Below are 14,057 nucleotides of genomic sequence, written 5' to 3' on the forward strand. Positions count from 1 at the left end.
TCTTTCTCTGGGAGTGGGAATTCTTCCTCTGCCAGCGCACGCAAAAGCAGAATGCAGCATTTCTCGCAGCAAGACCTGTAAGTGCTCCATTCTGACAGCCCTCTGTGATGGTGGTAACATTTCCACCATCTTGTGTTTGTACCAGGGGTCTAAGTACGTTGTCACCCAGTATTGATCCTTGACCTTTACGCTTTTTATACAGGGGTCCCTGTTAAAACACTGGAGCATGAAGGCCCCCATTTGCACTAAACTGGAAGCGGTGTGGTGGCCTGGCTCCTGCTCATCATCCAGGATAATGTCATCCTCATCGTTCTCCTCTCCCCATCCACGCACAACAACAGGGATCCCAGAAAGGTTTAAAGCATGCTCTTTTTGCTCCTACTCATCCGTCCCGGCACCATCCTCCTCTGACTTCTCTTCAGACTCCTGTTGTTGACTTGTCTCAGATAGAGTAGCCCCCCATGGCAATTCATCCAGCATTGTGACTTGATCATCTTCCTGCTCCTCCATGGCTTGATCAATGACACGACGCAATGCACGCTCCATAAAGAAGGCATAAAGGTACCATGTCACTGATGGCGCCATGGCTGCGACGGATCAGTTTGGTGATCTCATCAAATGACCGCAGAAGTCTGCATGCGTCACGCATGAGCAGCCACTGGCACAGTGAAAAAACCAAGCTCCCCGGAACCTGTTCTGCCGTAGAGTTCATACAGTTGGTCGTTAACTGCACGTTTCTGCTGCAGCAGCCTATCAGGCATATAGAATGCTGAGTTCCATCGCGTCAGGCAATCGCAAATAAGACATCTAACCGGCAGATTGTGTCGCCGCTGAATGTCAGCAAGGCGAGCCATGGCCGTGTAAGATCTTCTGAAATGGGCCGAGATTTTCCTTGCCTGCCGCAAGATGTACTGGACCCCAGGGTATTCGACAACGAATCACTGCACGACCAAGTTTAAGACGTGTGCAATGCATGGCACGTTTGTAATTTTGCCGTTTCAATGCGCTAAGCAGATTGGTACCGTTGTCACACACCACTTTACCAACTGTCAAATTGAGCGGTGTTAGCCACTGATCTGCCTGTGAACGCAAAGCTGAAAGGAGTGCAGGGCCAGTGTGGCTCTTGGCTTCCAGGCACAACAGACGCAGCACAGCATGGCAACGTCTCACCTGGCATGTCGAATAGGTTCTGGGGATCTTGGGCGGTGCAGCAGAAGAGGCGCTAGCAGCGGAAAAGGAGGAGTCAGCCGAGGAGGAGAGGGAGGAGGATGGAGTAGGAGGAGGAGAAGAAGAGCCAGGCCTGCATGAAATCCATGGCGGTAAAACCAAATCTACACGGGGGGCCCTGGGTTACATGCTTGACGGCTGTCAGAAGGTTCACCCAGTGGGCAGTAAAAGTTATATACTTTCCCTGCCCGTGTTTACTAGACCACGTGTCTGTGGTCAGATGTATCTTGGCACCGACACTGTGTGCCAGAGATACATTCACTTGCCGCTGAACATGTCCATATAGCTCTGGGATGCCCTTCTGTGAGAAATACTTCCTTCCTGGGACCTTCCATTGTGGTGTTCCAATGGCCACACATTTTTGAAAGGCCTCCGAGTCCACCAGTTTATATGGCAGTAGTTGGCGGGCTATCAGTTCTGACAAGCCAGCTGTCAACCGTTGGGAAAGAGGGTTATCCGGCGTCATCATTTTTTTACGCTCGATCATTTGGCCCACGGAAGCCTACCTTTTTCCAGAAAAACGTGAGGACGACATGATGGAAGGTGGAGTGGAGGACAATTGTGAGGAGAGAGGAGAAGGAGAAGTAGAAGACGAGGCTGGACGGTGAGAGCCTGGAGTGTGGCTTTGTGGGTTCCGTTGCTCCCACTGGGCTCGGGGATGGCAGCTCATGTGCCTTCTTAAGGCGATCGTCCCTAGGTGAGTGTTGGGCTTACCGCAACTTATGCATTGACTGCAAAGATTGCAGATGGCAACACTATTGTCAGCAGCGGACACGTTAAAAAAAGCCCACACTGCAGAGCCATGTGCCGTCGTCCTGGGAGCGCCAGATGTGACCGTACATGGTTGATGCCTCGCTCCTGGTACATTAGTAGTCTACTTTGTTCCTCCCGTGCATGCTTCTCCTCCCTATCTGCTGGTCCATATCTCCCTCTAAACTCCCCTCCTCTTTCTCTCTGGTGGGCACCCACGTGACATCACTAGACACGTCATCATCAACGTCACCTTCCCCACCGCTATAATTAGAGATCTCGGAGTAGGCAGCAACACCGGAGACCAACCTCCTCCTTGGGCTGATCTGGGTACTGTCGTCAGACTGCTGAGTGGCGGTTGTTGCTACCTCCTCTTCCTGATCCAACGACAAAAGTGGCTGCGCATCGGCAACGTCTTGTGATGGATCGGAAAATAATTCCTGTGACTCAAGCGGAGGGTATATGGTGGTGGTGGTGGTGGTGTTGGTGGTAGTGTCTTTGGGGGTGCACACAGCAGAGAGTGAAGAAGAGAGTGCAGATCGAGAGGATGAGGAGGGTGCAGAAGAGTAAGGCTGAGTGAGCCACTCAACCAAGTCTGGTGCGTCCTTTGACGTAATCGAACGCACCTTCTGCAATTTCCCACTTTGGCTCAAGCCTGTTGCTCCTGCCCTACCTCTACCACCCCTGCGGAAGGGCCTGCCTCTTCCTCTGCCTGTCATTTTTTAAATGACCCTGTGACAAAAGTCTCTAGAGAAGTGCAGTATGTATGTGGAAGAAGGTATATAACGCCCCGCTTCAATCGGTCGTTTTGGGGGGGCCACTGGTCTATCACACCAGTTATAATACGTTTTTTTTAATTGCGTTTGTTACTCTTTGTAGTATCGCTGCAGAACCGCTCAGCAGTCACAATGCTGCACAGTGGAAATGCACTATACTATGCTTTCTATATTTGCAAGTATTTTATACGTGTATTACACCCCTATATACTGCACACCAAATAGTACACCTATACCAGTCATTAAAAGGACCTTTGTGGACGTAATAGTAGCTAGCTAGTAGCTAGTGAATTGCAGACTGTCCCTGCTCCAAACACCAAACTGTCCCTCCCTACACTGAGAAATGACAGCTGCAGAATCGGTCAGCACTCAGCAGCACAGCAGTCAGCAGTGCACCATAATATACTTTGTATATTTGAAAGAAAGTATATTATACGTGTACAACCCTATATACTGTACACCTATACCAGTCCTTAAAAGGACCTTTGTGGACCTAATAGTAATAGCTAGTGATTAAACTGACTGTCCCTGCTCCACACAGTGTCCTTTCCCTACACTGACAAAAGACAGCTGCAGAATCGGTCAGCAGTGCACTCAGCAGCACAGCAGTCAGCAGCAGTGCACCAGAATATACTTTGTATATTTGAAAGAAAGTATATTCTAAGTGTATTACAACTCTATATACTGTACACCTATACCAGTGCTCAAAAGGACTTTTTTGGACCTAATAGTAATAGCTAGTGATTAAACTGACTGTCCCTGCTCCACACAGCGTCCTGTCCCTACACTGACAAAAGACAGAATGTAAAATGGCCGCCAGATCAGGTCTATTTATAAGGTAGGGGGTATAGCCAATTGTTCATGTGCTGAAATGTCTCAATCGGCTGTCCTGTACCCCATAATGGATGTGTCATCATGGGTCAAAGTTCTTCACAATGTAAACGCATATGTCCGCCACGTGAACAGCGCGAGAAGTCCGCCAGTTTGGCGAATCACGAACGAGCAAAATTCGCAACGAACCGGGCGAACCGCAAGGCCATCCCTACCCCTGTTAAACAGGGGCAGAAACATTGGGCCTTATGTGTTGATGGTGCCATAACACAGTAACCCCTCACAGTTACTCTTGTTGGGTGCAGGAATAGCCCCTGCTGTTAAATATTATTCAAAATGTGTAATTACATGCCCCTGTTAAACAGGGGCAGAAAAGTTGGTCATTGGGTGGTGGTGGTGCCCTAAACCAAAAAAATTGTTGGAAGCTAGTATCATCATGATTGAGGAGGAATAGGATAGGCAGTAAAGGCAGTCTTCAAGGGATCCCAGATCCATAGAAAATTCAATCAGTTACATCAGCATCAGGTGCTTGATAGCTGCTGATCCAGGATTGATTCATTTTTTTAAATGTGAGCCTCTCAATGGAGTCTGTGGACAGGCACACTCTTCAATCCATTACAAACCCTCCAGCAGCACTGAATGTGCATTCAGAAAGCACACTGGATGGAGGACAGGCCAGTAGCTTGATTGCATATTGAGCAAGTTCTGGCCAGTGGTCCATCTTCAAGACCTAGTAACTCAGTGGATGCTCTGTTGGAAAGGTCTCCAGGCCTGCTCTTGCCCCTAGATATTCCTGTAGCATATAATGCAGATGGTGGCGATGGTTGCTGGAATCAGACCTTGGCACTGAGGACTGAAAAATAGTTTAAAGGCATCGGTCAGCCGGCCACCTTCTCCACTGCTCTTCCTGTGACCGAATGAAGCCTCAGAAACACGTTTTATAGCACCAGGAAATGGTAACCTCCCAAGGTCTGGAAATATGTTACACACACTTTTCTTCAAGACCTCCTGAAGGTGTTTCATCCTCTGCTCCCTCTGCAAAGGCAGGATGAGTTCTGCAACCTTACCCTTGTAACATGGATCAAGAAGGGTTGCCAGCCAGTAATGATCCCTCACCTTAATACCAGGAATCCTAGTGTTCTTTCGCAGGCCTTGCAGAATCAGGGAGGCCATGCAGCATAAGTTTGCAGAGGCATTTGATTCCGAGTCCTCTGGGTCACTAAGGATCACATTATCCATCACTACCTCCTCCCAGCCACGTACAACTCCTTCTGGTGGAAACTAAAAACCATCCCTTGAACACTGTTATCCTCAACATCCATGCTGACACAATCCTCCTCCTCCTCCTCTTCTTCCTGTGTATTTGGTGGATCCACAGGAGTACCATCTAAATAAAGGTGCCTTGAAAGGAGAGGAAGTCCTCCTCTTAGGCCGCGTACACACGCGCGGACTGTTCGCCCAACTTTGTCCGTCCAACAGTTTCGGCAAACAGTCCGCTCAAAATTAGCATGGACGGACATGCCCACACACGACGAACGAACAGTTTGCTGAAACCGTGCGCGATGACGTGAATGGCACGTACGACGGGACGAAAAATACGACGTCCTATACACTGCATTATAGCTTTCGGCGTGAAAATCCTTTCTGAGCATGCGCGCAACTTTGTTTGACGAACAAGCCTACACACGGAATTTCCGAAAAACCTTGTCCGTCCAACTGTCCGCTGAAACTGTCCGCTGAAAGCCCACACACGAGCGGACTGTCCGCCCAAACACTGTTCAGCGGACAAAGTTGGGCGAACAGTCCGCGCGTGTGTACGCGGCCTTCCTCCCGCTGTTCTGCCTCAAGTGCCATGTCCATGATTCCATAAAGTGTGTTCTCCAGCAGGAAGGCTAGAGGGACAAAGTCACTGATGCATGCATTCACCTGCTCACCATCCTTGTTGCCTCCTCAAATGGTGACAAATGGTGACAGGACAGTGCATGCATCCTTGATCAGTAGCCACTGGCAAAAAGAAGCCAAGCTCCTTTGACCCTGCCCTGGTGCCATACTCGCACATGTACTCATTGATGGCCCTCTGCTGTGTGTGCAGACACTGCAGCATTGCTAACGTTGAGTTTCACCTGGTGGGCTTGTCACAAATGAGGTGGTTGATGGGCAGGTTGCATGACATTTCCTTTGAATGTCAGCCAGCCGAGCAGTGGCATTGTATGACCAGCGGAAATTACCACAGATTTTCCCGCAAACGCCCAATATTGTTCGCTGTGCGACGAACGGGCGAACACCCAATGTTCAAGTTGAACTTATGTTTGACTCGAACATCGAGCTTATCCCTAGTGGTTAATGACTCTTACTCTGAATGGTCTAAGGTTATCAGTGGTGTACTCCAAGGTTCAGTGCTGGGACCCTTACTTTTTAATATTTTTAGAAATCTTTATAAATGATATAGGGTCTGGGATTAAAAAGTAACATTTCTGTCTTTGCAGATGACACTAAGCTATGCAGTGGAATAATATCCTTACAGGCTGGCCTCAATGCACTGTTTAATTGGGCAACTATGTGGCAAATTAGGTTTTGATCTTGATAAATGTAAAGTAATGCAAAGAATATGAATGCATCATACATACTAGGGGGAGTACAACTGAGGGAATCAATGGTGGAAAAGGATTTGGGTGTTCTGATAGATCATAAGCTCAATAATAGTATGCAATGCCAAACTGCTGTTTTCCAAAGCAAGAAAAATCCTTTCTTGTATTAAGAGAGGTATGGACTCCAGAGAGAGAGATATTATTTTGCATCACAAAATCGAAAAAATAAAAAAGATGTACACACCCAGGGGTTATCTCCTCATAACAATTTTTTGAAAATGATAAAACAGCATCACAGAAATCTCTCTATATGTTTTCTAACCTCCCCTACAAAACCCCATCATCCTCCAGAAAATACACGCCCCTCCCTCCTAGATGACAGGAACCCGCTATCACAAACCCAGCCCCCACCTCCCCGTAAACTAAATGGAACCACTTTTCGCCCCCTCCTTTCAGAGCTGGAACCAAGAACTGTATACACCCCCCTAAAATGTAAGATGGTAACTCAAAACACCTGTATGCGAATGCCCAGAGATATTGTGAAGCCAGGCAGCTCCCAGCACACTGGATAGGGGACTCTGCACCTTAAGACCGCTATGGGCAAATGCACTAGCCTGACCTAAACAGGGAAAGCTGGAAGTATCTAGCTGCTGGGTGAACACCTGAAAGAGGCCACCTAAAATAAATGTGACAGTTCCCAGTCCTGTAGGAACTAGTATTAAGGGCAAGGATCCTGTCAGGAAGACCACAGCAAGGGATGATAATAGAGCTGATAATAGAGGGATGAGGGAAGCCTCTCTATGACATAGGAATGCACGCTTGATTATCCCGTGCAATACCACCCAGAGTTGGGGGACATAAAACGATCCCTGCAGAGGGAGTGCAGACAGTCAAATTCACATAAGAAATTTGAATGTTACATCCAATCCAGCCAGTACATAAAGGGATCCCAGTGCTCCGGGTATCCCATGTGAACTGCTGATGTGATCGGTCATGTAATGTGGTATGTACTGAATGTCCTGCTTCCTCAGATGATGCTTTACTGTTGGTAGGTAGTCACGGTCCTCCAGTGCTCCAAGTCAGTCCAGCTGGAAAGGTAGATTTGAGTCGGCTGCTCCGTGGGTCATGCAAGTAGTTCAGCACATGATATTCTCCTCAATGAACCCCGCTAGCATTTCACTCGTAGTTAGACTCCACAGACAGGTAAAAAGCCGATCCTGGTGCATGCTGCATAACAGCTGATATTCATCTAACCCTCCGGCCGGACAGCAGTGATACCATTAGTCATAGCTCATCCAATAACAGCTAGTCCCATGCTGGTTGCTTCCTTTGGTTCCTCTCAGGTAATCAACAGTGTTAATTTTAGTCTTAGGACTAAAATGGCATTTTAGTTTTAGTCCCATTTTCGTCTTCTGCAATTGTTTTAGTTTTAGCCGTATTTAGTTGACTAAATCTCCAGTACATTTTAGTCTAAAAAAAAAAAAAAATGTCCTATGTTTTAGTCGACTAAAATGTCCTACATTTTAGTCAACTAAAATGTCCTACGTTTTAGTCAACTAAAATCTCAATCGCAATTTAGTTGTAGTCATAGTCTTTTGACTAAAATGGCATTTTAATTTTAGTCTCATTTTAGTCTTTTGACTAAAATGGCTTTCAGTTTTGGGTCGTATTTTACTCACCTTAGTTGTTTTAGTTTTAGTCGTATATTAGTAGACTAAAATAGTATTAATTTAGTTGACTAAAACATTTTAGTCGACTAAAATGACTAAAACATTTTAGTCTACTACTGGTACTCAAGCATACAGTGCATCGGGGGATACAAGAGGGTGTTTTTCCCCTGTGTCTGAATATGTTTAGTTCCTCCCAAAACTTCGCCAGGACATGGAGGCTCCTTCCCTATTGCTGAATTTAAATGCGTGTAGGCTCCGCCTACCAGGTGTCACATTAAAAAAAGCAATCATTGCTAAATAGAAACCCCATAGCAAATTGTATGTGTATGTGTAAACGCCCACACACATGTATACCTATACTCATAAATCTGCCAGATCAACTCTGCCCATAATCCAGTATGAAGGATATATCTATATCCTTCAAAGGAATGAGAGTGGGAGATATCATTTTGCCCCTGTACAAATCATTAGTAAGATCTCATCTGGAATATGTAGTTCCGTTTTGGGCATGGAGGAGCTCAGCTATGAGGAAAGCTTAGAGGAACTGTATCTATTCCCTCTTGAGCAGAGGAGATTAAGAGGGGATATGATCACCATGTACAAATACATAAGTGGTTCATATAGTGAATTTGATGTTAAGTTATTCACTTTAAGGTCGTTAAAGAGAGCACACTTTTTACGACTAGAAGAAAAAAGATTTCATCTTCAAATACAGAAAGGTTTTTTTCACAGTAAGAGCAATGAAAATGTGGAAAAGACTACCTCCAGAGGTGGTTCTGGCCAGCTCAGTAGATTTCTTTAAGAAAGGCCTGGACTCTTTCCTAAATGTACATAATATAACTGGGTACTAACATTTATAGGTAAAGTTGATCCAGGGAAAATCGGATTGCCTCTCGGGGGATCAGGAAGGAATTTTTTCCCCTGCTGTAGCAAATTGGAGCATGGTATGCTGTTTTTTTTGTCTTTCTCTGAATCAACCATTGGTGAAGGATTGTGTATATGGGATTGTATTTTTTTTAAACTAGATGGACTTGTGTCTTTTTTCAACCTGACTAACTATGTAACTATGTTATTAATCCATATCATTGTTTTAATAAACAATACATTTCAACCACTACCAGAGATTGTTTCCAGTCACTTAGCGACTAATTGCTTCCCTTCAATAGGAGTTTCCATTCAGCTCTTCTGGTTGTGGCTGTTTTTTCTGAGTGTTGCCATGATTGCTATAACCACTCGGATCAGCATAGTTACATACAGCCACCTCGTGTTTCAGTCATTGATTTTGACAGGCTGCAGCATTGGCTATAGACCGTATCCCTCATAGTGCCGAAAAAAAAAACGAGGTGTTTATGGTATATGAGCAAAACCTTCTGTGTGCATGAGCCCTTTAAATGGTTGCAAAGTCAGACGGGTTTTTTTTTATCTTAATGCATTTTATGCATTAAGATAAAAAAAAACCCTCTGTGTGCAGCAGCTCCCCTCTGTCCCCATAATACTTACCTGAGCCCACCTTGATCCCGCGATGTTGCAGGAGTGTGTCGGCTGGCCAAGACTCTCCTTCCTCATTGGCTGAGTTGGCAGTGTGGCACTGTTCGCTCCCGCTGCTGTCAATCAAAGGCAGTGAGCCAATGAGGAAAGAGAGCTATTGAAGGGAATTTACCCAATGGGGAAAAAGATGGTACTGAAAGCTTGACATAATTTCTGATCCTTCCTCGGTCTGACCGAAACAAAATAAGATGTTTTGGCTGCAGTTCAGCCATGCATTTTTTACTATATGGTTTTAAATTTTTACAAAATTAGGTAAAAAAAAAAAAAGTGTTTTACTAGGCAAGGCAATGTGGGGTGCTACATATAGCAATTAATGACATTTTATGAAGATTTTGTATTTTTTTTAAATTATGAAAGTGTTAAGCCGCGTACACACGGGCGGACTGTCTGGCCAACTAAGTCCGTCAGACAATCCGACAGACAGTCCGTCCTACTTTTGAATGAACGGACTTGACCACACACGATGAACAGACAGTCCGTTGAAAGCTTGCGCAATGACGTGTACAGGACGTACGACGGGACTAGAAATACGATGTCCAATACACTGCAATGCAACCTTCGGCCGTGTAAATCCTTTCTGAGCATGCGCCATACTTAGTCCGTCCAACTTGCCTACTCACGAGCGGACTGTCCGCTGAAACCAAAGTTGGACGGACAATATTACGGAAATTCCGAAAGACTTAGTCCACCAGACTGTCCGCTGAAAAAGTCAGCTGAAGCCCACACACGAGCGGACTGTCCGCTGAAATGTGTTTCAGCGGACTAAGTTGGACAGACAGTCCGCCCGTGTGTACGCGGCCTTATTTGTCAATAGACAGCATTCAGTCTTAATATGTAGCTGTGAGCACTAAGCAACTGTCATTTTTTTTTATTGTTAGATCAGTGTAAAGATCAATAGTCTTATTTAATGGGACAGTGCTAAGAGCAATCATTTTCAATAACCTTTAATCTACAATTTTCATTGATTAGAACAGTAAAAATATTGCCATTACCATTGCAGGTTAGTTCAGTTAGCTTCTTAAACATTGCCTTTCCCAATAAGCCTTAGCATGTATTTTATCTCCCTTGTATTGTAGGCCATAGTTATGTAATGTAAGATTAAGGGACTGTCCCAAGGCTAAAAATGTGGCTGTATTTTATAGAGTATATATACAATTTCGTTGCACACATATTGTGTTGTTTCTTAACACACACTGTGTTAAGGCAGCTCATTCATTATAAATTGTCTTCCAACACACCACAATGGTTTAACAAATGCATGTGACCCTTTAACCATGGTCATTGTACAATATGTACAATATGTGTGTTGTTTACTGCGGTATGTTGTAAGTTGCCCTCTGCTGGACAGTGTATTGGGGGGGCCATTCAAAATGAATGGCATCCCACCATACTGTACATGGAGCAGATGTGTTGCTGTGAGTTGTGGATATGCACACATTACTGCAATCCACAGCTACAAGCCAGTTCATTGGTTGTGCACAGGACTTTTTGGACTTTTTTTCTCAGAGAAAAGGTGCAGGTACTCCACCCTTCACAGTCACCCCTTGTCTCTGCCGTCTACCCACATTCAAGCACTCTCTTGGTTCCACCCCCTACCCACCTTCCAGTACCACCCCTTTTAGAGAACACAGTATCATTTTCTAGTGCTAACTAATTTGTATGGAATGTGTTAATGATAGCAAGAAAAGCAGTAAAAAAATCCCCTGCAGCCAACAACAGTACACCCCCCTAGAAACAATAGATCCAGCCAAGCAATATTACACCACCAGCAACAATATATCCCACCAGCAACAGTAGATCTCCCAGAAGCCAGCATCAATAGAACCTCCAGAAGCCAGAAACAGTAGACACCTCCTTCAATAGAAGATCTCTCTCGCCAACAATTGGTCACCCAGCAACAATAGATCCTCCACCAGCAACAATAGATATCCTGCAACAATAGATCCATCCAGTAACAGTAGATCCCTCAACCTGCCAGGATCAATAGACATGCCCACATGCCCCAGCACACCTTGCCATTACATACAATCAGTGCAGGAGGTGCCAGAACTGCGTTCCTCCCCATTCCCACAGAAAAAAAGATCTGGTTGTGCAACATCATCCCTTCTGCCCAATAAACATGGTGCTGACCTAGAAAGCCACTAACTAGAGACTCTGACTAACAGAGACAAGTTTATCAAAAGAATGACTGGCCTCAAAATGCAATATTTTTTTTTATCAGGTAGAACAATGAAATATTTTCTTTGAGTTCCATTTTAACTTTTGTCTGATAAAGCTTATATGATAAAGTGGTAACGCTCAGTAGATTTGACATTACATGGCGCATTGCTGAGCATTCTACTATAGTATGCAATCCATGAAAACAATTTTCCTCTGCTTTTATCTATCAGACTGTTGGGTTTCAATTGGAAGCTGTTGACATTGGTGTAATACAGGAGCTGCTCATAGAGAAAGAAAAGCAAACTAATTTACAGCTGGAGAAAGCCGTGGTTGAGGAAGGATCATTCATCAAGAACAAATACATCTTTATAGCCCAGTCATGGAAAAAAGAGAAAACTAAAATGATGTCCATGACTCTACCAGTGACAGGTCAGTGTAGCTTGAAAAATATATAGTAAAAAGCAAGGTTTTCTAAGGACATTTCATAAATCTGTGTTGCATTTTTTTTCCTGCGTAAGTTAGGGCATAGTACCGAGGATTCTATGGAACTCGCTCTGACACTCTCATTTTAATTGTATTCTGTGCAATGTTCTGCCTCCAGTCACTAAGTTCATGGTATTGATCAGTTCATATGTGTGCGTTGCGGTCACAAAGTTCACCTTGAAAGAAACATTTTTCTAGTAACAATACAAATACTTTAAATCTAATGACAGCATTAATTTTGAGAGGCTATTATCAAGTTGTCAGTAATCGAAATGAGAAAACGCAGACAAAAGAAGGGGGGAGAGGTCATCTAGGCATCCTGTAATAAAAAAACATGGTACTTATGCATTCATTTGCATTAAAGGGAAAATTGCAGAGACAAAATGTTTAGGTTGCCATTGCTAAACTCACCCTTTGAAAATACTAGTTGTTTGGCTGTCATGTGGATCTATTGATTTTCCGAGCCACTAATCAGAAACAAGTTTGCAGATATGATGTTTTTACTTCAGTGTCTTTGTCTGTGATTCAAAAACATGTTGAAGTCATAGAACTAGCATTAGAGTCAGGCAACTGGCTTGTTAAAGTAGGCTTTCAGCAGTAGCAGTCCCAGTATTTATTGCAGTACCAGCCCCTATGTCTCAAATCCGTGCTAACAAAATAAAACCTGGAACCGAAAAATCTGAAGAAAATTAGAACAGTTGCCTTTACAAATTATATATACAATCAAATTATGTGTTTTATTTTTCCAAGAACTTAAAGATGAATGGGTTGAGAGAAAAAAAGGAAGCAGTTTACATATAAAAGCCTTAGTAAAGAGACTTTATGGTGATCTGTTGCCAAATGGGCGTAGGCTTTCTGGTGATCTGCTGTCTACGTAATGCTGCGTACACACGGGCGGACTGTATGGCCTACTTAGTCCGTCGAAACACATTTCAGCGGACAGTCCGCTCGTGTGTGGGCTTCAGCGGACTTTTTCAGCATGCAGTCCGGCGTACTAAGAATTTCGGATTTTTCGAAATTCTGTCCGTCGTACTCGCATTTCGGCGGACAATCCGGCCGTGTGTATGCCAGTCCGCCGTACTTTTGAAATGAGCGGACTTTTCCTGGCCGGAGAAAAGTCTGCTCATTTCGAGCGGCTATCCAGGTAGGCGGGGCCCGCAAAGGAGACGTCGCTGGCCCCGCCGCCTGGTATGGACTTAAAGGGGAACCCCAACGCCGAAAAAAAACGGCATGGGGGTCCCCCCAAGTCCACAACAGACCCTTGTCCGAGCACGCTACCCGGCCGGCCAGGAAAGGGGGGCGAGCGAGCGCCCCCCCCCCCCCCTCCTGAGCCATACCAGGCCGCGTGCCCTCAATATGGGGGGGTGCCTTGGGGAAGGGGGGGCCGCGCGGCCCCCCCACCCCAAAGCACCTTGTCCCCATGTTGATGAGGACAAGGGCATCTTCCCGACAACCCTGGCCGTTGGTTGTCGGGGTCTGCGGGCGGGGGGCTTATCGGAATCCGGGAGCCCCCTTTAATAAGGGGGCCCCCGGATACCGGCCCCCCACCCTATGTGAATGAGTATGGGGTACAATGTACCCCTACCCATTCACCTGTAAAATAAAAGTACAAAAAAAAAACACAACACACGAGATAAAATACTTTATTGCACAGCTCCGGGGGTCTTCCGTCTTCGGGGGTCTTCTCGCCGGACTCCTCCGCTATCTTCTTGTAGCTCTTTTGCTAGCGGAGGAGTCCGGCTTTCTTCCTCGCCGCCGGCCTCTTCTCCCGACTTCGGGGGTCTTGTCTCCCTCTTCGGTTCTTCTGCCGGGCCACCGCGCCTTCTTCTAGCTCTTTTACAGGCGGTGGCCCGGTCTTCTGTCGCCGCCACCGCCGCCGCCTTCCGTTCTTCTTCCGCTCTTCTTCTTCTTCTCCTTCTTCTCCAGGTGATGTTGACTCAACGCTCTCTCCGGCCACAATGCCAGGGCCGTGCTGCGCGGCCACTTATATAGGGACAAGGGGCGGTGTCACATGGCTTTATGTC

At 45.6% G+C, this 14,057-nt stretch overlaps 1 protein-coding gene across 2 annotated transcripts in view; it reads left to right on the forward strand.

Annotated features, from left to right (window-relative positions):
• Positions 1-14,057, forward strand: part of RP1 (RP1 axonemal microtubule associated) — a 612,495-nt gene that overhangs the window by 518,054 nt on the left and 80,384 nt on the right. For both annotated transcript variants that reach the window (XM_077492703.1, XM_077492704.1), the window contains exon 49: positions 11,781-11,979. In XM_077492703.1, the coding sequence (XP_077348829.1) occupies positions 11,781-11,979 (199 nt within the window). The remainder of the gene's footprint in view (positions 1-11,780; positions 11,980-14,057) is intronic.

The sequence above is a fragment of the Lithobates pipiens genome, unplaced genomic scaffold (assembly GCF_037356315.1).
Source record: "Lithobates pipiens isolate NorthernLeopardFrog02 unplaced genomic scaffold, aLitPip1_a1.2 Scaffold_19, whole genome shotgun sequence".
Classification (NCBI taxonomy): Eukaryota; Metazoa; Chordata; class Amphibia; order Anura; family Ranidae; genus Lithobates; species Lithobates pipiens.